This window comes from Populus nigra, chromosome 6, assembly GCF_951802175.1.
Source record: "Populus nigra chromosome 6, ddPopNigr1.1, whole genome shotgun sequence".
NCBI lineage: Eukaryota > Viridiplantae > Streptophyta > Magnoliopsida > Malpighiales > Salicaceae > Populus > Populus nigra.
Genome location: NC_084857.1, coordinates 7,557,559 through 7,582,661, shown reverse-complemented (window position 1 = coordinate 7,582,661; position 25,103 = coordinate 7,557,559). Strand labels below are relative to the sequence as shown.

The 25,103-nt window shown below is 35.5% G+C and overlaps 4 protein-coding genes across 11 annotated transcripts; 1 reads left to right on the top strand and 3 right to left on the bottom strand.

The window, feature by feature from the left end:
- Positions 1–163: 163 nt before the first annotated feature.
- Positions 164–3,302, bottom strand: LOC133697529 (GDSL esterase/lipase At1g71691-like). Its single transcript, XM_062120155.1, has 5 exons — positions 3,031–3,302; positions 2,594–2,724; positions 1,897–2,124; positions 815–1,067; positions 164–583 (listed from the first exon to the last, which is right to left on the bottom strand). The coding sequence occupies exons 1-5, from the start codon at positions 3,284–3,286 to the stop codon at positions 399–401; spliced, it is 1,053 nt and encodes a 350-aa protein (XP_061976139.1). The 5' UTR covers positions 3,287–3,302; the 3' UTR covers positions 164–398.
- A 1,765-nt stretch (positions 3,303–5,067) lies between these two features.
- LOC133695740 (putative pentatricopeptide repeat-containing protein At1g13630) lies at positions 5,068–10,018 on the bottom strand. 4 transcript variants are annotated; one of them, XM_062117678.1, is made up of 5 exons: positions 9,415–10,018; positions 9,122–9,192; positions 7,048–9,049; positions 6,184–6,384; positions 5,068–5,512 (listed from the first exon to the last, which is right to left on the bottom strand). In XM_062117678.1, the coding sequence occupies exons 1-3, from the start codon at positions 9,866–9,868 to the stop codon at positions 7,136–7,138; spliced, it is 2,439 nt and encodes an 812-aa protein (XP_061973662.1). In that variant the 5' UTR covers positions 9,869–10,018; the 3' UTR covers positions 5,068–5,512; positions 6,184–6,384; positions 7,048–7,135. The 4 variants fall into 4 exon arrangements, with proteins under 4 accessions (XP_061973662.1, XP_061973660.1, XP_061973661.1 ...); XM_062117676.1 differs by having other exon boundaries at positions 7,048–9,192; XM_062117677.1 differs by having other exon boundaries at positions 6,184–6,379; positions 7,048–9,192.
- A 3,436-nt stretch (positions 10,019–13,454) lies between these two features.
- LOC133696048 (uncharacterized) lies at positions 13,455–15,705 on the top strand. The gene is made up of 5 exons (XM_062118066.1): positions 13,455–13,955; positions 14,553–14,610; positions 14,702–14,785; positions 14,947–15,088; positions 15,188–15,705. Exons 1-5 carry the CDS (start codon positions 13,562–13,564, stop codon positions 15,464–15,466), a joined length of 957 nt encoding a protein of 318 aa, XP_061974050.1. The 5' UTR covers positions 13,455–13,561; the 3' UTR covers positions 15,467–15,705.
- Positions 15,706–20,726: 5,021 nt separating this feature from the next.
- Positions 20,727–24,252, bottom strand: LOC133695620 (phosphatidylinositol 4-kinase gamma 7-like). Of its 5 annotated transcripts, none has more exons than XM_062117530.1 (3): positions 23,930–24,252; positions 23,759–23,845; positions 20,727–23,318 (listed from the first exon to the last, which is right to left on the bottom strand). In XM_062117530.1, exon 3 carries the CDS (start codon positions 23,021–23,023, stop codon positions 21,101–21,103), a length of 1,923 nt encoding a protein of 640 aa, XP_061973514.1. In that variant the 5' UTR covers positions 23,024–23,318; positions 23,759–23,845; positions 23,930–24,252; the 3' UTR covers positions 20,727–21,100. The 5 variants fall into 5 exon arrangements, with proteins under 5 accessions (XP_061973514.1, XP_061973515.1, XP_061973513.1 ...); XM_062117531.1 differs by lacking the exon at positions 23,759–23,845 and adding an exon at positions 23,456–23,519; XM_062117529.1 differs by having other exon boundaries at positions 23,759–24,252.
- Positions 24,253–25,103: the final 851 nt, after the last annotated feature.

The following is a 25,103-nucleotide window of genomic DNA, read 5'->3' as shown; positions in this document are numbered from 1 at the left end:
ACCAGTGCCATTCTCCCAGTAATTTCTCATATTTAGCCTGAAGTCATTGTCATTGTCGCAATCATATACAGGGCATGTGGCTCCGAGTGTGTTTTCATGGCATTCTCAGAACCAATCAAATTTGGAATAGACTATTGACTGGAAACATTTAAACACTCTATACTTACTAAGAAGCAATAACTTTTCACTTTGATTTATTCAGACATGAGAAGGAGATCTACAAAGTTGCTTGGCTACCAGATGCACAGAGCCTCCATTTACCGTACAAAGAAAGACAAAATGACAAATAAATGCTGCACAAATCATGTTATAAAATACTAGAAAGGCCTAAAATAAGACGCCCTAGACTCCAAATAAATCACGCCGGGAGTCATTAGCAATCTTAGACGCTACTCAACTCAAGCTGACACAAGTTGCATAACATTCATGGGAGTGCATATTGATGACTCGTTAAAACAACGACCTGCAAAGATTGAATTAGTAATCTGAGATGGGTGAGCTGAATCAAAATAGACGTATCTGTCCCGCACCGCGCATGGATCGTGTTTTCCATCCCAGCAAGCATTCTGTGTATCTGTTATTCCTGTGATTGAAGAACAAAAACGCGTTTGAGGGACGGGAATAATAATCACAGATGAAGATGCAAGACGGGCTTCTCCTAAACAAAATAAAATAGGTCGCCGTCTATCCAAAAACCGGCATGATATGATTTAATCGGTTTTTAGTAGACCTTGAAAAACTAGTTGTATAGGTCTAAATAGACCAACAGATACCTCATTAATTTGAAAAGAAATGCAAGAAAATTAACAATTACCATATTTTTCTTTATTTTCCTTCAGTTCGTGTAAGAACTTGAAAGTGTCCGTGTGTACGAAGAAAGAGCCATAGAGTTGAGATTGCAACTTTGATAGCTTCATGAAGAGCTCCTTGTTGTAGGATAGCAGGGCTTGGTTGAATGATTCAGCACAGTCGCCTTCATGTGGAGTTGACTTGGCAATTGCCGGGATGCATCCTACTGGTCCAAGGCCGGTCACCACAAACTTCCTAGCACCTATCAAATAAAGTTTCTGCCAGGATGGAATATGGCATGTTGGCAAATGACATGATCAAACATTAGAGGGGAATTTGATTTCTTTCCATTTTGATTTGCAAATTAAATTACTACATCCATCCAGATTTTAAATGAAAATGAAAATTAAGCAATTGAAAACTAGATTCCTTAGCAAATGCAAAGATTGCTACTTTTTTAATCTCAACAAGATTACGCTTCGACCGATCAGCTAAGTCTCGAAGTATAATTTTTAAAATTAATTTAAGAATTAACTTGGATAAATCCTGAATTATGGATTAATTTAATTTTTTTATCTTATAAAAAAATAAAAATAAAATTATTTTTTTTAAAATCAAGTTTTGTCTGAATTTTTCTTGGATAAACCAAGTCAATGATAAATTTAGATTTTTAATCAAATTAATTCTCCTATTTTCGGCTGAAACTCAAGCCAGCCTAGACATGGGGTCACACGGTCCATGGACCACAGGCTTCCTCACAAACCCATCAACCTTGTCCCATCTAAGCTGAGCCGTGTGAAGATAAAATACCCTAAACAGCTATGCTAATCACTGTAGCTAAACTGTTACTAAATTGTTATCAAGAACGGTAGCTTTTTCTTGAGGATTACCAATGAGCCTTTAATTCAACGAGCTATATGTCCTCCCATCCTAAGATATCTTAAAATTAAACTTCTTTTTTGTAAAAAAAAAAACCCACAAAAAGATTTCCCAAGTTATACAAGATAGAGGTGAGGAAACCAAACCTTGTAAGAGTTGTTGGTGTTGAAATTTACTAATTGAAGACAATGCATTGAAAGAAATGAGTGGAAGAGAAGCAAAGAAAACCTTCAAGCGTTTGACAAGTTCCTCTGTTAGGAATTTGGCAAAATAATCTGGTGAGAAAAGCTTGTTCATTTTAGATGCGATGTTACGATAATTCATGATGTAGTCATTGGAACCGATGGAGATGAAGAAGATGGATTTGGCCAAATGCACTCTAATGTTCTGCACATCCAACGTCTTTGCAGTAATTTTGAATAAATCTGTCTGGTTGTCCAAGGTCAAGGGGGATCCCTACACAAAAACCAAAAGAAATAATTATGTCGACATAAATTGTTTCGGACCATCCAATTTCAGGGCTACAATCCAGATAGTTTTCATTGGCATCTCTTATATTCTTCTTTTGATTTTAATAATTATAAAGTGTTTGAATTAGGACCATCTTTATCAGGTTTTATCTACTATCAGTGACGAACTACCACCAGATGAAAGGTTGGACTGATATAAGTTCATTCATATCAGTATGAAATCTAAGAATCATCAGATTTGAGTGTTTTAAGGTTGAAAATTTCTATTAAAAAAAATGAGTGTTAATATTGAAATATTGAATATTATTTAGTGGTCTTTTAGAGTGATTTAGTGGTTAGATAGAATGAACGCTAATCTAAACACCAGATGAGAGGAACCTCAGTTCATGCGTGGTGTAGCCCAGGGTTTAGCAACTTAATTATAATCATGATGCGAATGATGTGGTAATTCATACCGTAAAAGATCCAGTTTCCGGCAGGATACCAGACGAGGCAGATGCAAAATTCAATCCGGTAGTTGTCGTACGTCTCTCGAGTTCAGAAAGATTCATGTAAGGAGGTGCAAAGGGTAAACCAAGAAATCTAGCTGCAAATAAAAAAGAATTGCTCATATACCAGAAGGAATAGAAAATGATAAATCCATAAGGGTGTGTTTCATTGCAGCTCATTGGTTGGGAGGTGAGATGAGGATTTGTAAAATCGAAATTTAATATCTGCGAGAATCCCTCTCCCCAATTCTTCTAAGCTACCAACTGGGTCAATAAAATCCTGTTTCAACTAGCAATCATTCTGAGCTGTCTACGAGTTTGACTGAGCTTTATCTACCCTACGTCCAAGAAGCATGGGCTCAGGTTCTTCGTCAAAAATAAGAAAACAAGAAATTAGTCTTTACCAAAATAGTCAGGCACAGTCAAGCCATTAGTGAAACGTCCGGTTGCAGTATGATTGAAGTCAATGCCATAAGGAAGAGAAATTGCTCTGGCTGCTGTTGAAAGATTATTATTGTTTCCTGCATCTACGGTGGAATCTCCGAAGATATACAAGGCTGGTACAAGCTTTGTGTTCTTAGCATTTTCACAGATAGAGAAAAGCTGAAAGAGAAGGAGAAGAGATAGAGAAACAGAGCACAATATCAGAGCTTTTACCATGGACCTTAACGAAAAAACCCGCATTACATATATATATATATATATATATATATATATATATATATATATATATTAGTTTAGAATGAAATATATTACCAAACACCTTTGCAGCAACACAAAAATAATGGCACCAAGGGCTGCAAAAAGAGCTAAAATAAGAACCACGAATATTGCAAGATGAGCCCCCTTCATGATTCTCTTTGCAAGCAACCAAAAACAAAAATTGTCATATTTTAGTTGTTAAGTTATGCCTTGAATTCAGTTTTTGAAAGAAAGAAAAAAAACTTATGCCTTCAATTATCACAGCTCTAAGTGCACTTTTAATTCCATGCGTTAATGTTAATAATATCGTTATTCTCCCACACAACCCTCATTCCCGTAATTTAACTGTCTTTTATTATCATTATTATAGGTAAACTGTATTTTTGCCCTTATTGATTTTTCCATTTTCCATTTCTACCCTATAGGTTACAGTTTTTCAATGTTGTCCTTATACTTTCGATTTTTCTCTTTACTACTAAATAACAGACAAAAAGCTAACCTTTGCGTACTTTAAAAGAATTAATAAAAAAAAGAAAGATCTATTCTCTAAATGGAGAGATCACCGAAAGTTAGGGCTCCTGAAGATAATCTCCACAGTTATAAATAATATTATGTATGAATAAATATAGAGAATGTTAACTTAATATTGATTTTAATTTGAGAGTTACAAAATGGAGCAGTAACTCTACCTCTCAAAGCACCAAATTCTCCGCTACAATTAATGTGGTTTTCAACCCTCAACTATGAGCTTAATTAGTATATACCTCAGACTCGAAGAACCATAACTTTGTTTAAAATTATCAAAATGAATATATTCCTAAATTTGTTCAGTGAATTGGTACAAACCATGGGGTCTGTATTCGATCATCTTTTTACCCTTTTCATCGTTCTAGCTTTCATCTTCGTGATTGTAGAGAATAAGGCAAGTGTTGTTCATTAATCTCGTATATATTATTTCATTCCGTGGTCCATCGGTAGAGGGGGCAGCTTTTGTAGCCCGTATAGAACTATGGTAATGATTATTAATTATTTTTTAAAGTATTTTTTAATTAAGGATATGTTGAAATAATTTTTTAAATGTTTTTAAAATTTATTTTTAATATTAACACATTAAAATGAATTAAAAATATTCAAAAAAAAACATTTAAAACACAAAAAAATAAAACAAACAGGTGATTACAAGCTTCTTTTTTTTTTTTTTTTGTCTCGCTTTCGAAGGAGATTTTCTGATTTCTATTTTTGTCACTGTAGAGAGGGAGCCTATACAGTACTGTGGGTGTAAACTGGTCAAACAAACACAACACTGCCAGTTATTGATGGCATTAGGAGAAGATGATTGACTCATGCTGCACCTCAAGAAGGGGTTTTTGTGATATTATTACACGTGGACACTGGACACAGACTCCCTTCTTCTAGTTTTTTTTTTTTAATTTAATTTAATTATGAATCCATTCAAATGTGAGATTGAAAAAAATGATTTGTCTCGAAAAAATGATTTGTCTCGATGCTTTTACCGGAAATATACGAGCAATTTTTTATACCAAAACAAAGAACAATTTGAGTTCGCCATAAGCTGCAACAAGGACAACGAGCTTCTTGAGTTGGACAGTCTTACAAGTTGGGTAGCTTATAAAGAATGGAAAATCTAGTCTTATTCTCCTTTGTATTTTACTTGAAATTGATCCCTTGAGTTTTGTTGGAACCTGAACGTTGGTCTAGCTCACGTACTGCGGCAAAGCTATTTAAATTTTGAAAGCATGGTATTTATCACGTATAGAAGCTGTCAGCCATGAAATGCTTAGGCCGAGACATGCATTTATAAGGTTCAAAACAACGTGGGAGCTCTGAATTGCATTAAAAAGTGGGTGGGAGATACATACTTCCTTCAACTAGATGAACCATGTCCAGCTAACAGCATTTCTCCCATCCTTTACGATCTTGTTGGCATCACTACTCGAAAACCTGAGATCTCCAGGAAGCTTTCTTGATATTACCGAGTTTAAGGCCTAAACTGGCTCAGGCAATTGATGGGGTAAGCTTGACACAAACAAGCGCGAATTATCTTTTGCGACTTGTACCCCGTTATGAATCTAGATCATGCAGTTACTTTTTCCACCATTCTCATTGCAAGACATCGCTAGCAGTGAGCTCTGTTGAGTTCTTGAAGATGAGGAGGCTAGGAACCTGAGGAGAGAACACAGTTTTAAATCTGAGAATTGTTGGCATAGAGATTAAAAAGCATTTGTAGAAAAAAGAAATAAAATAAAATATTGAAGCAAGTCGAGACATCAATATATCAATAAATCGCTTCCCTATTTTGCCATGCGTATTTCATATGCAAGTGCCTTTATTCGTTCTTCCCCCCTGAATTCGGCAATATATTCTCATTTCTTTTCCTATATCTTTCTAATCCTCGCATAGTTTCATTCTTGTCCAAAACTTAAAGAGTGATTTCTAAACACCATGCATTTCAGGCAAACTCATTTCATGTAAAGATGAGAACAAACAGACAAATCCAAAATTTCACACGCCACTGTCGGAAGCTTAGAATTAGAAGCTCAGAAAATTAAATGATGCGCACAAGGTTGAATCATTGCCATCAAGTGCCTGATATATTTTCAGGAGCTGCTTCTCAATGCCAAGCGGTATCTCAGATGAGCTACAACGTATCCTTTCACGATTCACTGATTAACTCTAATGCTTGCAAGCATGCAACAAAATTTTGTATCATTCAAACCTAGGATTGGAGGAGGGTGTTGAAAGAAAATAATTTGTTGTATATTCACTTGCAGGATACATATAGAAATACACCAGGAAAAGAGAATTCAGAAACATGAAGTCCAGTGTTTTCTTACCACAGATGTTTCAGATGCAACAAAGTTCCCAGATTTCAGAACCAACTTGTATGTTCAGTAAAACTCAGAAAGATCACTACCGAAAATGTTAACCAACTTGTTTATCTTCAATGAGCATATTGTCTTCAGCTTTTGTAATCATCCATGGTTCACAAACAAACAAAATTGATGAAAGTCGAAGACAGCCTTCTTCCAGCTGCTCTGAACAGGAAGAAAGAAATCAATCAAACGTGCATAGATACATGAAAATGCTGATTCTTATGCTTCATTGCATAAAAAACATACTCAAAAAAGAAAGAAAAAGCTGAAAATATATCAAAACTAGAAAGAAATAGGGTAGCATTTTTGTGATTGCCGGTTACAGCTTCATTCTATTCTGACTAAAGCGGTTACTGAGAAAACTTGATTGTTCTAATACCTTCATGCACTTTCAAGTTTCTTTATGAGCTCTCCACAAAATAGTCACTCAAAATTGGCAACTGGTATTGTAATAATCTGCTGGATACAATTAACCTAGAAGGTGGACTTAGGGATGCTGTCAATGTTATCCTGTGAATTTCATATTCCACAGCAAGTATCTTTCTTGATAATGTTTGTGACCCCAGCTATTCTGGAATTTACTTGCATGATTAAAACATAAAACGACAGATAATAGCCTATGTAAGCTAAAATTTGGCACAGCCCAAGAAACCTCATTTAAAATCTAAAATGGTGCATTTCCTATCTTAAAGCATCTGCAAGATACTCTTAACATTATTGGTTGTCAATCATCCATGACAATGAATTTCATGATCACACCTTTTAAGTTAATTCCATGGTTGAAAGTGATCATAATGGATATGCAGGTATCTGGTTACTCCATACCTTTTATACAAATGTGCTCGAACCTTTAAAAAAACCAACAGCTCTTGCATGGATGCAGTGTACCAGATTGGCAGCACTATTTCATGGATTAATCATGCAGTAACCCGAATTTGATCATCACAGCTAGTAGTTCAAACACCGAGTGGACATGGCCAGCTCTGTGAAAGGCATTAAGCATCATTTCAAATATTTCTTGATCAGGGGAAACACCATCAGATAACATAATGCAGAAATAGTACTTGGCTTCATTTATTAGACATCTCTTGCATAATCTATTAATCACAGCACTATAATCTTTGATCGATACTTCAAACCCCTTCTCCACCATTTGATGGAACACCTTCACTGCTTGTTGTGCATCACCCTTGACGCAATGTGCTTTGATCATTGTGGTGTAAGCAACTTTTGTCAAGTTGATATTTCGGTCCTGAAGAGAAACCAGTACGCGGTCAGCATCCTTTACATCACCGTATCGACAAAGGCCATCAATGAGAACATTATATGTAGCAGGAGTAGGCTCTAGGTTATGAATCAACATGTCATCAAGTAATTCAAATGCTTTTCTCATGTCTTTAGCCTTGCAGAAACACTGAATGATTGTATTGTATGTAATTTGATCTGGAGCTAGGCCTTTAGCACGCATATCCTCTAGTAATTGGACAGATTCTTCTAATTTCCGCTGTTTGCACAGTCCTTTGATTACTACAGTGTAAGTGACAACAGTAGGTTCTATGTCTTTTAAATTCATCTCAAGCAGCAATTCATGCAACTTGTTTATATTACCCTCTTCACAGTATGCATTCATGAGAGTGGTATAAGTTACTGCACTTGGTTCCAATCCATGCAGCTTGATTGAATCCAACAACCTTCTAGCCTCAACAACCTTTCTGTTTTTGCAGAATCCATAAATAAGAGAATTAAAAGTTACTATACTGGGAGTTATTGCTTTGTCTCTCAACCTCTTGTATAATCGGACAGCCTCTTCAACATCACCAAGTTTTACATACCCATCGATCATGATATTATACAGAGTGACATCAGGCTTCAAGTTACTCATTATCAGAGAGTCAAAATACATCCTGGCTTCTGATAACAACCCTTTCTCACAAAGACCCTTTAGAATACCGCTCTGGGCAAAAGAATTTGGAAAGATTCTGTTGAAGCACATTTCTTTATATAGTTGTATGGCCTGTTGGACTTTTCCTTGCTTGCAGAGGCCATGAATAAGGATAGAATATGTAACAAGATCTGGTTGCAAGTTGTTGGCTTCCATTTCATAAAGCAATTGCAATGCTTCATCAACTTGTCCACGTTTACACAAGCTGCTGAGCAACACACTGTATAAAATGACATTCAACTGAAAACCGCTTGAAAGCAGATCCCTTCTCAGCCTTAATGCTTCCTCAATATTTCCCATTTGGCAATGCCCGCATATTAGTATTGTATAGGTAACAAGATCTGGCTTTAGCCCTTCATCAGTTAACATCTTCTGAATGATCCCCCGGGCCCCACTCATCAAACCAAGTAGATGGAAACCTTTGGCAACGATTTTGTAAGTTACCATATCAGGCTGTAAACCCTGCTTCTCCATGTCATTTGTGAGCTCCAAAGCTTCTTCCATGGAACCAGCTACAATCAACCCATGAATAAGTATATTGTAACTGTATGTGTCGGGAAGTATTCCATATTTGAGCATCATACAGAAAAAAGATTTTGCAACATCAGCTAAACCTAACTTACAGTACCTTGACATGATGGTATTAAAAGAAACAACAGAAGGTGCAAACTCCTTCCCATCATTCTGCCGCAGGAACAAAACTGCATCTCGAAATCTAGACTGTCCGCATAGCCCATCTACAATTATGGAACTAGTGCGAGCACTCTGAGGAGTGCCACTGTCTTTGATATCATTGTAGACATCCCACATAATATCAGTATGCCTCAAGTTGTACAACAAACTGTTGTACGTCTGTATCGATGGTCGCAAATTCTGTTCTTTCATCTTCACGAGAACAAAAAGAGCATCATGAACCATCTCAAATCTCGAATAAATAAAAGCCAACATATCCCATACCACATTGCTCGAATCCCAGCCCTTGAAACTACTGAAAAGCAGCTTACAAAGCAAAGGAGCTGACCCGGTGCCTATCAGAAATCACACGAAATCTATAAACAACAAAATTAGCATTTTTCAAAACTTCAACAAACAAGAAACTAAACCCGAATTGTTAAAATCTAGAAATTGCCAAACAGACATCAATTGACGTAAACAAACTCATTAGTCTCATTAAAAAAGAAAAACTTTTCAAATCATAGAAGCCAGAAAGATTGTTTTCTGACATTAATTTCGATAAGTAAGAAAGTCACCTTCCTCTTGAAGCATTTGATCCAAAACCAAACGCAAGTCCTTAAACCTTCTCTTTCGCGCCAAAACATGAGAAACCAAAAACCTAGAAACCCTCGAATGTTGGAAACCAAACTCATTCCTTGACAAATGATAGAAATCCACCACAAAATCCGCATTCTCGACGCTCAAATTCTCAATCACATCATCCATTTGAGCCTGATTTAACATTAAAACCAAGTCTTTGAAGTAATGACCACTGACAAATTGTCTAAAACCCAGGTCCCTAAAGCCAGAGAGAATCGCGTGAACTGGGTCCGTTGAGATTTGAACAAGAGGGGTGGTGGTGTTGATGGTGGTGGTATCGAGATTGGCAGCGGAGGAGATAGAGAGTTTAGAGAAGATGAGGGAGGAGAGAGAGGTAAGAATTGGGGATTTAACGGGAAAATAGAGTGACCTGGTCCATTTGTTGAGCATGGAAAAGAAAAGTAGTTCTAGATTTTTAAGGAGATGCCGTTTTGTTTGGTTCTTGGGAAATTTTAATAGATAATTTTTAGGGTTTTAGAGAGGAGAAAACCGTTAGCTTCCTGGCAGTTTTGAGGTTTTGAGAGAGAGAGAGAGAGAGAGAGAAGGAGACAGGGGTTTTAAGAATGAGGAGGGAGATTATTAAAAAAAAAAAAAAGAGGTTTAGGTTTTAGGATTGAGATTGAGATTGAGATTGAGATTGCATGTACAGTTGCTCGATGTGCGGCTTTTTTATGTTTATTTTTATTTTTAACATTAAGGCATTAATTTTTGGGTAGCGAGAGTAATTACTTCTCCTCCATTTATCGACCGAAATAAACATTTCGAGACTCCATACATTGAGAAGAACATATGCCCATAATTCTCAACGAAAATTTGAATTATATATATACGCGAACATTAGATATCCCTTAAGTGAACATCTTGACTTGATATGTAGCTAATTAGGATTTTTCAAGCTTGTTAAAAAATTCTCGAGATTTAGAATTATAATTTTCAATTATATGTATAAAAAATTATTATATTAAAAGTCAATGATTCATTGAAATTTTCTGGAAACAAGGGAAAATAGTTAAAGTCCAGAAATAAATACAAAAGAAAAACAATTTTTAATTTTAATTTGAGAACTTTTTTAACAACTAACAATTGGTCTAGCGGTTAAAGTACTGTTATATTCCTGCAATGATAAAAACACATGTTCAATCTTTAGGAAGCGTATTTGTTATGAGAGGCAGCTATAAACCCCAATCAGAACTAGTTCTATTTTTTAAAAGGGTGTGAAAATATCCGGAAAAAAATAAAAAAAAAATTTGAGGACTTTCTCAACCTTGTATGGCTCTAGCTACTTGATCTCATAAAAAAATATAATACGTAAAATCTTATTCTTGTATTTCATATTAATCAAATGATTAAATATAAAATTATAATAATTATTGTGATTTTTTTATCAATAATTATAATTATTGAACTTTGTCAATGTCTAACTATTTCATAAACACGAGCGCTAGTGGTTTCACATTAATATTCAATTTGATGCATTAATTAGAAGGAAAAAAAAATCCCTATCAAGATGATTTCATTTAATTGGCTAACTTGTTCCAAATTATAATAAAATAAGATTCTCTTGACTCTTTTTTATTTATGTCATGAATATTCTGTTTTTGAAATATAAAATATTCATGAATTAAGTTTATATATAAAAAAATTGTTAAAAAATATACCATCCAACCACAAAATGCTAAAAAGGGTGAAAATTTAATTCATTGTGTATGTGGGGCGGGGTCTTTTCAAATAAAATGGTGGCGTTAGACGGACGTAATATTTTAAGCTTGTTTTTGTTTTAATTTTATTTTTAAATATTATTTATTTATTTATTTATAAAATTTATTTATTATTCTGAAAATTACACGGCTTACTTTGAATTTTCTTTTCCCCGTTAAGTTTAGTTTATTTAAAAAATATATATTTTTAATTAAATTAAATTTATTAATTTTATATTTTGATATTTAAGTGGTTAGGTGATGAAAAACTAACCTGGATTTATAAGACTCACTTAAATTTGCTTGATTTTTTTTTAAATATTTTTTTTATTTCATTGACCAATATTTTTTTATTTATTTTCTATAGAATTTTTTTTATTGCTTTGAAAGTAATAAAAATTTACTTAGATTTTTTTTAATTTTTATTGAATTTAACTATTTTAAAAGAAGTTTTATTCTGTAATTAAATCAAATTAATTGCATGAGTTCAAGCTAAAGGCTTGTTTTATAATACTTTGTTTTATTTATTTTTTAGTTACCATATAATTTTTTTTTAGTTATTAAATTCTTAGATTTTTTTATTTTTTTAAATATTGATATTATATAAATTCTTTTTTATATTGAAAAACATTTAGTGAAGCCAAGGACATGCCATCAATCTAGTATCCAAGTTCATAAACACATGTACGAGTAGTCGCACATCAACATTCAATTTGATGCATTAATTATATAAAAAAAATTATATCATTTAATTAGTTAACTTGTTCCATTTTATAATAAATAAAATTTTCATGATTTGTTTTATCTATGTCACGAAAAGTCTATTTTTGACATAAAATATTCATGAATTAAGTTTATGTCAACAAAATATTATTAAGAAATACTACCATCCAACCATAGAATGCTGAAAAGGGAGAAAACTTAATTCCTTGTATAGGTGGGGTGGGGTCTTTTTAAATAAAATAGTACTGTGGAATTTGATAAAAATAAATAAATATAATCGTTTGATTAGTGGATATGGATCCCGTATTAATTCCGCCAAACCCTGTATATTAAAGAAAGATAATCATAAATTACCGTTGATGTGCTTTATTCCATGCTAAAAATCAAGAGAAAAGAAGAAGAAGAAAGAACGCACATGGATCATTACGCTGATGAGATCATCCTCAGATCATAAAACCCTATATAACCAATGGCTCATCATAATTTCTTAAAACTTATTTCTTGTTATCTTGTGTCCACGATAAACACTTGTGTTCTAGAATTCAAACCTAAGCACAGAGTCCAAACACGTTTCTGTTTTGCAATTCAGGAGGAAGGCAAGCAACGCAGTTTGTTTTGTCTGATGTTATAAGTTCGTCAGCAAAACACCAGTGAGGTAATGAGCTGTGAGAGAACTGAAACAGAAAAACTCTTCCAAATGGAGCTGCTCTGCAACAGCAATCTACGAAATGACTTGCTGTCTGCACAGATTTGGATACAAGGAGAGAAGCAACAATCACTTAGCAATCTGTTCATGTGTCCTTTCCCATACCTCATGGTAGTAAACAACACCCGCTCGCAATTTTATTGATGGAATGCGATGGGATTTCTCTGTCTATGTAGGCAACAGGTATGCCTCGGACTTTCAAGGCACAAGAGTACAAGTTAAGAATAATTTCTGGACCCATTACACTTCCATTGAGACCAACACCGCAACTAAAAGCAAATCCCAATGTTGAACATCTAACATTAACCCAGTAAATGAAAGTGCTTTTCTTCTAATTTCACACCATCTAGTCTAGCAATAGCACGACAAAAAGAATGATACTGGAAGGAAACATGAACGATATCTGGGGTTGCAAGTGCGCACACGGGTTTGTTTAAAGATTGATGTAGGCATTCTTGAAAAATAATATAAAAATGGCTTAATATGGAGTTTGGTATTGCCTGTGAGAGTCGGAATCTAAATAGTGATGAGATTATTTTAATTAGTAGAAAAAAATTGAATTTCTTTGCTGAACAAAATATACCAAACACAAACATGGATTGATTAGCTAGCTAAACCACCAGAAACTATAAAGAAACAGTCTATCCAAGACTCTGATGCATGCCAATTCTTATTCTCTATTTCTTTAATCACATCTAGAAATTCATAAGTAATTTCTTCAGAGATAAATAAAATAATATCATCCCATAGCCATATTGATTTTACTTAAAATCCAAGAAGCATAGTGTGATCAATCCACAATGAAATTCACATTTCACCTACTTAGGTGCCTCACCTATAAAGCTCCCCTCCCCCCACTTTTTATAACTCCGAACCTTTTATAGATACCTCGATCCAACTTTTTCTATCTACCCCAATTTAAGACAGCAACTGTCTCATCTTCTCCAGACTCCAGGCATGTATAAGGCAAATGTAAGAAAACAAATTCTGGAGAAGAACAACATTTTAATCAAAGAAAAAGAGAAGCCAGTAAGTAATACTCAAGGGCTCTTCTCTAAACACCTCAAGAGAGTTTATCCAATTGGGCTGCATCGAAGCACTTCCTCCCTATCCTTATCATCAGTGTCATTATCTTTGTCACAGAACTCAAATGATTCTTCTCTCACAGATTCTTCAGCTGTTCCATTGGAACAGAAGATATCCTTGGCACTTCGTCTAATTTCTCCACTGGAAAGAAGAGAAGTCCCGGTGGCTAGAAACTTCCAGCCACAGCAGCAGCAGCAGCAGCAGCAGAATCAGGATTCTAACGATGGGGAGGTGAAGAGGTGCAACTGGATTACAAAGAACAGTGGTATAATATATTAAAGTTCATGAAATTACCATCTTATTTTCTCATACATGTATACAGCATCTAAGGATAGGCTAATTTTACTGTGATACAGAACTATTCTTTTTCCCAAGATTAAAAATAAAAAAAAAATGTGTGTGTATTCTGCAATTGTTTCTAGTTCATCACATGATGCTTCATTGATAAAAAAAAAAAAAAAACTGACATTGCTGCAGTAGTGGTTAGGATGTGAAATAATTAAATAAAATAAGGTCAAACTTAATAAAGAAGCTCATGAAGCTTCTATCACTGTGGCAGTAGAAAGTAACAACATGAGTTAATAAGATTCATAAGGTTCTAAAACATTTTGCTGTTTTTATCCCCATGTACAATTTCAAAACACTTCTCTACCAAACTGTCCAGCATCTTAGATTGTATACATGCATGTATCCATAATATTTAATGTATTTCAATGATTGCTATCCACAGAGGGTTCCAAAATGTGTACCCACTATATATTCTTATATCAACTTTTGGGTGTATAGTACTAAAAATAGATAAGAGAGAACAAGTTTTGCTGATGCTATATATTTAGACATTTGATTCTAAGGTTTGGTACAGATAAAGTTTATGTGGCATTTCATGATGAATGCTGGGGAGTTCCAGTATACGACGATAAGTAAGTGAGTTTAATCTAGTACTATACCTGCATAATCATTGAGTATTATGCCAATTTAATTAGTTCAAGTTGTGATTAACTTAATGGACAGTCAATTGTTCGAGCTGCTTGCGTTGTCTGGTATGCTGATGGACTATAATTGGACAGAGATTTTGAAAAGAAAGGAACTATTCAGGTAGGGTCTTTGGACCACTCCTCATCAATTTGTCAAAAAACAAGAATTTCTATGAACCACTCTAATTAACTATTGTTTGTTATTTGGTTTCTTACATATCTTCTCTGATTTGATTTGTTTTGATAATGTACCTAAGAGCTTATTGTTTTGTTAAAATATAGAGAAGCTTTCGAGGGATTCGATCCGAATATTGTAGCGAAAATGGGAGAGAAAGAAGTCATGGAGATAGCCTCAAACAAGGCAATCATGTTGGCTGAGAGCAGAGTGAGGTGCATAGTGGACAATTCCAAATGCATACTGAAGGCAAGTCTCGAAAATTAACGTCCATCCAATACTAATGGTTTCACTGGCATCCCATTGAGCTGCTTGCTTAAGATTCTGGTTTTCTGATTTAAAACGCAGATTGCAAGGGAATTTGGATCTTTTAGTAATTACATGTGGGGTAATGTGAATTTCAAACCCACAATCAACAGATACAAATATCCAAGAAATGTTCCTTTAAGGTCTCCAAAAGCAGAAGCCATTAGCAAGGATCTACTCAAGCGTGGATTTAGATTCGTCGGACCAGTGATTGTGTACTCATTCATGCAAGCAGCAGGGTTGACAATCGATCATCTTGTCGATTGTTTTAGGTATAGTGAATGTGTAAGCCTTGCAGAAAGACCATGGAGGCATATCTAATATATTGTCAGGAGTCAGAAGGTGTAAATAGAAGATTAATGCCCTTCTTTATTAAGCATAACTCTTCACACTAAGTTATGCATGAAATTAAATTATAGCCACAAAATAGGATTGCATAGCCCCCCACCACCACCATCCCTTTTTTCCTTGGACATTGACAAGTGATTTGCTCTGTTATTTGCCTTCATTTCTGTGACTGTCATGGATCAATAAGACTAAATGCTTGTGATTTTTTTCTAGTGTATTTCTACTGTTCCATATTATGTTGGAAGGAGACGGCTGTGGTCTTGGGCTTGTGGCAGATACTGATCAGGTCAACAGGGCAAGCACGAAAACGTATCAGATTGAAACAACAACGATGGCCAATACTGGTCGGAAATGGTGGAAGGATCCTTCACTGATTGGTGTTTGAGGGTTAGGTGGCTCTATTATTATTTATTAAAACATGGAAAAATCATCTAGCAACCAAATAATAGTCTGCGTTAGTGAGAATCTTCATTAAACAAGTAGAGATGAAGCTTTAGTTTTATCCTCAACAGTTATTTATATCGATTTTATCCTCCAAATCTCAGAAACTCTTACAAGTCTTTCCAACCAGATTCTTCTTCTTTTCATACATTTTTGTAGGAAACTTGACATTTTATGTTAAAGAATTCTAATGGAAGACCCCTGCTGACAAATCAAGATTATCAGGAAAATAAATTGATATAAAAATTTATTTGAAAGCAAAATTGACGCCAACCATCGAGGTATTCTTAGGCTTTTCCCAGAATCTATCGAGTTTCTTTCACTTAAACAGACCATTTCTTTCTTCTTAAGCTAGAAGCAGGCGAAGCTGGGGATAAAATCTCCTTCATCCTTCGTACATCCCTTGAAGTTATATGGTAATCGGACACTATGTTTATCCTAAACGTTCGCTTGGTCTTTCTATGGTTTCGAACGTTTAGCGACCCACAGGATCCTAGTTGAAAACACAGGATCTTAAATTTTTTAGCAAGGCCATAGTTTTGTATCTTAAAACCGCCCATAACTTTGAGATCCAGGAAAGCCCATTATTTAGAGGAGAATGGCTTGAATGAAAAGGCAAGGGAGGGTCCATAATCTATACAGAGCAAGGATCTCTTAGGGAGCCCAAAACGATACAAAGGCGAGCAGCAATTGTACTTCTTGAGCTTGATGCCCTCACTAATTAATGGGGTCCTGGAAAAAGGCTCTGTAAACGTAGTGGACATCCTATTCCTCGAGAATTCTCACATTATAGCTAAAAATTATTTTTTTTTATTGAGTTTCAGAAAAGCCATTCATACATTAAAAAATAAAATCATCCACCTCTATATATGGTCTCCTCGTGAATCCTAAACCGAGATACTCTGTTTTTTTCAGTTGTAAAAGTATTTTTTTAAAAAAATTAAAATCATTTTATTTTTTATTTCAAATTAATATATTTTAACGTTTTTAGATTAAAATAAAAAAATATTGTTTTAATGTATTTCTAAATAAAAAGTACTTTAAAAAATAACAACAACCATACTTCAAAACAGAGTAAAATCACTTTTTTTTTGAGCCAAACCTTATATGATTTCATAATAACAGAAAAAAATTACTAACCCAATTTAATAATAACAAAAAATTTATAGAAAATAACAAAACACCTCTTAATACAAAGCTTAGAAAATTAGATTTTAGAGTTAATTTAGTGATTTCATTTCTTGAAAATGTAAAATACTGAAAATACCCCTTAAAATAATTAAATGAAAGTAACTTTCAAGAACAATTAAGTAATTTAAATATGAGATTGCTACAACAATCATCCTTGGGAGTCTGACAATAACATTTGAATCCTTACAAAATTATCAAACCATCCTCTTAGCAGATATGTTGTTCAGAGATATAATATTTTTACTGTAAGCTCTTTTAACTTTATATATAATATTCAAGAATTGATTAAGCCTAAAGGACAAATAATTTTATTTAAATAAATAAGAGCCTTATCGATTAAAAACTATTGTAACGAGAAAAAAACCATTATAAAATATATGCACGATAATTGGTTTTTCTAATAACCATGAAGAGAGTGGGGACTAATAAAGCTTGATAGGATAGAAATTACACCACTGCTACAGAACTTCTAGACTAGTAACTAAGAAAAACACAGGATAAAAAGGACTGATCATCCCCATGTTTGCTTTCTTAACACAAATTCCATTCCTAGTTGATTAAGACGTTGGGTTAAAATACCATATCCTCTTTAATTCTTATCTCTTTTTTTGGAATAATATACCTGAGAGATCATGCACGGAAGAATATTATGTGTGTATATGGCCCTTTCAGCCTATCTTTTTTAGCCATTTGACATTCTGCGTTGAGTTCTTCTCCTTAATCTTGATTAATGGAATTCTTTAATCTAACTTTCTCAGATTCCCATTATGATCTTCTTTAATTACCATAGATATATACATTAATTGACTTCCTTTCAAAAAATTTGCCCTCGTCTTCTTTCATGCTCTTACATGAATACAGCCACCTGGTTTTCAGTCATGGATCTGCACAGGAGGACATTTAACATCAAGATCCAAGACCTGCTGGACAGGGAGGAACATGAAAAACCCTGATGCGTTTATCATGTTTCTTGACTTCAGAAACTGAGAATTTGTTTGGAATGTGGTCAGCTTTGTTGCGCATCTAAACAGTATAACAAACCTCAGGGAGTGATCACAAGGTTTAAATAAGTTAAAACCATATGCAGACAGTCTCAGAAATCACAGGTGCTGCGAGGCTCATCATGAGCTGGGCTGCACTAATGAAAGAAATGATCTTCACACCACCATGATTTGATGTCTATTATTGTCATTATAGATCTTCAGAATCCATGCTCTTTCTTTAACACTCATTTTCATGCTGAGAGGTTCACATGCACGGATTCCCGATATTTATTGTGCTTTTGATTCTTTATTCTTCTTCTTATATTCAATAGAATTTGCTGCTTTTTCTCAATCAAGTTAATGTTCAAGATGTGGCCAAGTTTCTTGAGGTCAAGTTTTTCTTTCTTTCCCTCATCATCTATCCGCATGTGCTTTAGCTTTCCTCTCATTTACTTGATCATCACATGAGGGTAGGTCAGGTCTCAACACATTACACCAAACACGGGTACTTTATTATCATTATGCTCAAGGACACAGGCAAGGCTATTCATTTCAAGCAGAGCCTTAGCAGTAAAATAACTGGAGATTTTTCTGATCACATGGTCAGATGTCTTTATATGACCTAAATAATCAAATATTTGTTAAACATAACTATGATTTTGCTTCACAATGTCACTAAGGGAACAACTAGACAGACGAGTCCATATAGGGCCACTTTTGAGCATCTGCCTTTGCTATCCTCTACATTGATTCATCATTTTAGCTTCAACTTTAATCTATCAATAAAAACAGTACCAGGCTGGACCCCTGCTCCAGGAACAAGTGGATATTTAAAAACAAAACAAAGAGAATCTGATCAGATTAGGCTGCCACGATGGTCACTGTCCATAACCCGTTATTCTGTACTGTTAGTTTCCTAATCCCCTTCTGTTAGCTGTAGTCAAATTAATTAAGCAAACTAAAAGAAGAACAAAGGTTCGGAAGCCTTGTCTGGTTATAATGATAATGGTACAAGACATCACTTAATAAACACTCAAGAAGAAATAAAATATATTTTTGGATTGTTTTATATTGAACACAAAAAAAAATTATTCCAAATCCAATTTATCATATATACATAAAAAAATATTTTTAAAAAAATTTAAAAAAATTCATTTATAATTTTTCAAATAACTTGAGCCGGTGACCTTCACCAAACTTTAATGCGTAGATAACCTTGATTTGGTACACATGACTATGACTGCTAAAATGACTAGTAAGGCCCACCATATCGATTGCTATACTTACTGATTCCATTAAAGTAGGTTCAAATTCAAGTTAGGTCTTTAGAGGTGTTGAATTCATCTCAAGACTTGGAAAAAGTGAAGCATTGGAGCCATTATTTAGTGAAGACTAAAGGTCATGTGCAAGTGTAAAGAGTTAATCTTCAAACTAGGGACCTGATAAAAAAAAAATCCTTGATTTTAAAAGAAAACTTAGGGGGGAAAACATAATAGCAATGGTGGAAATAATGGATCCGGTCCATAGATTACAATGGCTGCTAATATATTTGCTTGCTTTCTTTGTGAGCATGGACAATTTCTTTTGCAATTCCTCTTCTTCCTGAACTGTTGATTTCGAACAACCATGACACATAACAAGGACTTGTGTCTTTTTCTAAATGAAATTTAAAAGTAATAAAGGCAATAATAATATCCCACAAATTCAGACGGCTTGAAAATATTATACATAAAAAAAACTGTCGATTTCGAACAACCATGACACATAACAAGGACTTGTGTCTTTTTCTAATTGAAATTTAAAAGTAATAAAGGCAATAATAATATCCCTCAAATTCAGACGGCGATAATAATCTATGAATGATAGCGCCAGGTGTTGTTTTAACATAGAAAAAAATATATAGGATGAGCTCGGACAGTCGATCACTCGTGTCTGATTGAATTCAATCCGGCCATTGCGTGTTAACTCTATCACAATGGACAAATGAAATTCAATCCCAATCGCAATCGCAATCAAAGGGCAACTACTGTTCATAACATTTTCCAGCATATAAATACCGGCACTGACCCCTGTTGTATTGGCAGAAGGCCAAAGAAGTCGCTTGTTCAGCCACTAACATGGGCTACACGCCCATCCGGTGGCCAGCAGAGCAGTTATGAATAGCGATGATGGATTGAGAGTATGGACATGGGCGCACGCATCTTTCGCCTCTTCATCTTCAACAAGTTGGCGGAACAAATTTTGGTGTTCCTATACGAAACAAATGACTACATACTTACTTGACAACTCAAAGTCACAAGCTCGTGCCTTCTTCATGTGAATAGTTTGTAATCTGTTTGCACACATTCAAAATTTCTTCCTCGGCATGAGCTTCAAACAGATTAGCCACCGGGAACCTCCTGGTTTGACAACTAGTCCTCGTAGAAACAAAAGAGCTCGAAGCGAGATGCATACAATTGAAATTGCAATCCTCGGCTAAATTATGGGTAAAGCTTGCAGCAAGTCTTTAACTTGCATTTATCACTAGGGATTTACAAGAACATCAGAAGACAGTCTGAAAGTCAAGACTATGAAAACCATGCCATTGCAACAAAGATCCAATCTGGCTAAATGAATGATTAAAGAAAACGGATAAATAATTGATTGATAGCAAGATCAAGAAAGCCAAGATGTCACTATTTACACACTTTCTTTCTTTAGGATATTCACTCTACAAATTATTTATCAAACAAGTTCATATGGCTGGAGTTGAGGTAAAACAAAAAAAAAATGGAAAGGAAAAAAAAAAGTACAAGAAATACAACCAAATTCCTACTCAGCGAGTCCTCACTTTGCTGATGCCAAGAATATTTACAGCAGTTCCTCCTACAGTAGATCCAAGCTACAACACCTTCCAGGGAGAAAACCCATTGACTGAACCTACACTAAAAACCGCCGTTCACTCCCACAAACCTATAAAGTCTTATTCATCTTCATACCGGTATCTCATATCTCAAAACTGGCATGAAGTACCAAGCCTCTGTCTCTGCCTCTGACCTAGGGTGACAGATTTGCGTTTGTCAAATGCTGGGTACAGCAGTTCCTGAAATTTCTCCAAAAACAAGGTCCACTCTTCCTCAGTCATATCTGCCAGCTCCACAAAACTTATACTTGCAGGAAGCTGCTCGTTAGCACTCCTGTGCCCAGATGATCTATTACTAAGACAGCCATTTTCTGGCTTTGTTCCTGATAACTTCTGGTTCTTGTCACCTAACGTGATACTCTTCAATGACATGGAAAGCTTTGAAATGGTTGGGAGTTTTTCAAGAGTACGCAGGGCAGCAAAACCCTCTTGCTCTTCCTCCCCTTCACTTTCCTCGTCCTCCTCCATGCTTTCCTCCAATTTTGAGAGTGGGAAACGACCACTCCCAGATCCAATTCCAAATTGGAATGGTGACCTGATCATGTAGTCATCTGCTGTTAGCTTAGCAGTGAAGTCGTATTGTGTTTCATCGCAGTCTAAATCAAATTGGAATTCCTGATCATCTACCAAATCACCCCTGGGAGAGAATGCCTCCCTCTCGGCTATCAACCTCCTTGCCTCAATGCACACAAGCTCAAGCTCACTGGGTTCCTCCTCACCAGGTCGGAACTCCCTGCTCATCATCTCACCAATTTCAGCAAGACAGAGACCATGGATGGCAGCCTCCTTGAGAAAAATTGTGCAGAGAACTAGAACCCGGAGGCAAGCCTCTCTGATCATCGGAAGCTGCATTCGCAGCATATCACAATCGTTGCCAGGGTTAAGTTTTTTTATATAGTCAAGCTCATCATCTGAGAACGGAATTGAAGCCTGAGGCCAATGAATCCACTCGAAGTATGGATCCTCCAATGTTTCTGGTAAGCAAAGCCCATGATCAATTGGAATCAGCTCCACTTGCCCAAATCTCCCGACACCATCAAGCTTCCTGACTAGAAGGTTCCCAGCATGTCTGTCAGTGTTAAAAATTCTAATGTCTAATATCCCAATACGATGCACAGAAGATACTGGGAAGCTTGATGTCCCGTGATCACTGGCATCAAAATCATGTGGAATGAACTGCTGGAAAGACGCAATCTTGCTGACCTTCTTCTTCTTGTGTGGCTTATTGCCATTTACCCCGTCATTGACATTGAAGATTGAGTGAGTGATCTTCACAAGTGCAGTAGGGGGCACATTAGCAAAGTGATCATAGTCAAGAAGGTATGCTGCCACTTCCCTGAACCCTGTCTCCCCAACACGCACAGACCGTTTCAAACCTGGTTGCCCAAGAGCTTTGCCAACAAAACCTTTTGGATTGTTTGGTGCAAAAGGTTCTTCATCTGTTGGCTTCACAATGGCAACACTCTGACCTCTGCTGTTCCTAAAATAGTATGCACCACCGAGCCCACTATGAACAGGAAGTGGGTCAACACCATTTTTAATTGCCTTGATACTTTCCTTCACCACCTGTTTCATTTTAGCAAAGCTATTTGACTGTCCCAATATCTCAATAGGACGACTCTGGTCTCTCTGTTGGATGTCTCTTCCAGTCGGTGAAAGACAGGGAGTAGATGAGCTTCTATGAAGATAGTTCCGTGTTAAAAGAAGAGGTGAGTCATTACGAACAGCACTGAGGTCGTTATTCAGCACCATATCCCCAAAAGTCAAGGAACTCTCCTCAGTTGACACATTAAGGGCAATCTGCAACCTTCGTTTCACTGTATGAGCATTGTCACTGCGATCCAACTCCATTCCCAAGACACATCCAGTATCGGTTTGCACAAAAACTCGTCTCCTCCCAGCAGGTTGTTTCCCTTCCATTCTTTTACTTCCATGGTATTCCCCACCAAGTGGGCTCTTAAAGACTGCCACTGCCATCTGTGTTTGAACTGGGCTGTCCAGTTTACGAGACATGAAATGGAATGAAATCCCTGCTATCTATGTGGAAGGTGAGAGTGGCGGCAATGAAGGAAGAGAGCTTCTTCCCTCCCAAAAAAGCCCCAAACTCCAAAGCCAATCGCAATAGATTTAGTAGGAAAAAAAAATCTAGTTCACAGTCAATCATCAATTTATAAACTGCAAATCAAAACTCCATCCATCAGCTCAAAAATCTGAAATCACCACCCACAAAGAAAAAAACAGTGACCAGGAAAAATACGTCCCCCTCGGTGCTACATTAAGCATGCCATTCCTATTAAACCTCAAGAATCTGAAAAAAAACAGAAACAAAAGGGCATCAATAATAGAAACACTTTAAAACTATTAGATCGCAGACTAAATAGCTGAAAGTCACTTAATTTCATTAAAATTAATAGATCTGATTCCTATGTATGGATTCATACACACCCATTTCACCCAACCACTGGGGTTCCATCCGTTTTCTTCAACATGCATAGAATCTTGAATGTACCTAGCTTCCATTATCAACATTCTTATGAATTAATCCATCATTAACAACTGGTTTCAAGAGAAAAAAATCGAGAAAAAACTCATCTGAATGCAAGAAAATACTACATAACGAAATATTTGTTTAGTTGATAATATAACATTAATTACCTAAGTAAAACAACTACATTAAACATGGAAAAAACTGAAAACAAAAGATTCTATAGTCTATTTTTTTCGGAAAAAAAGAAGGAAAAAGAGTACCTTAAAACAAAAGATAATACAAGAATGTTCCCTCAATCGAATCTATTTATATTTTCTCATTACAATTGCAAAAGAAATAAAACTAACCTGGAAAGAAAAGAAAAGAAAAACCGATGATGAAACAATACGTTAAATCCCAATCAAGAACTGAACTGACACTAAACAACTAACCAGATTGCAGGATCTGAAGAACCCAACACCCTGCGAGAAGAATCTTTGAAACAAAATCAGGACCGTTGAATTAATTCCCAATAGCTAGCTAGCTTCCAAGGGTGATGGATGGGTCACAAAAAAACGAGTCAGTCAAGAGAATTACAGAGGTTTAACAAAGAACAAAGAATCGCCAGAGTTGACTCAGTTTCAATTTCTCTACTGCTTGTACTCCTTTAAAGGCCAACTCAAAAAACCCAAACCCTGCTTTTTATTATTAAAAGAAGAAATCTCTCTCTCCTTTCCTTTCTCCCTCTCCCCCTGTGGTGTGCGCTTCCAAGACCGTTCTTTAACTATGTACGTACGTGGGTTGAGAACTAACCCTGGTTAAATATTTACCGCCTCTCTCTGAAGCTCTTTCTTTTGTTTCTTTGTGGGATAAAAAATTAAAAATGGAAGAGTCTAGAAAGGAAGATCTGAGCCGCTGGATTAGGATGGCGATGGAGGACAAGAGAGGGTGGTGTGACATGGAGATAAAAGATTGGATGATGACGTCGATAAGGCCACCGTTTTAACAGGTTTTTTTTAATTTACGTTTTTTCGGAGGCAGTTATTTTGATGCCACTTGTCGATTAATGGGTAGCGGCTTCTTTAATGGACGGAAATGTCCTTGCATTCAAGAGTTTTGATTGGTGTTCGGGGTTTGAGTTTGGTGAAGTTGTGGTGTATCAACTCATGGTGCAAGTATTGATTGATTTAGCTTCATGGATAGAGTTTGCAAGTTGATCCGTCTTTTCTATTGCTGTGTGTAAAATATGGAAATCAAAAGCCAGTTGACCTTATCCCTCTCCATTTACTGTTTTTCTTCCGAGATAAAATTTACTAGTTACTGTTTTAAATAGGGTTGGGTAAATTTAAAAGTATATTTAAAATTAATTTGTTTATGTATTAAAAATAATTTTTAGAAAATTAAAAAATTATTATTGACTATTTCTATATAATTTTTAAAAAATATATGTAAAAAAACACATTTTATGAAATGCGAGGACTCTACATTAGTATCCTACACATTTGAGGTGCAATGTAGATAACCAAACCAGTGACGGGTGGGCCTTAAAAGGAAAAGGTACAATGGTCCTTTCGCACTGGTCACATCCCCGGGATGGTTTTGGATCCAAGTGTTCCATTCTTGGGA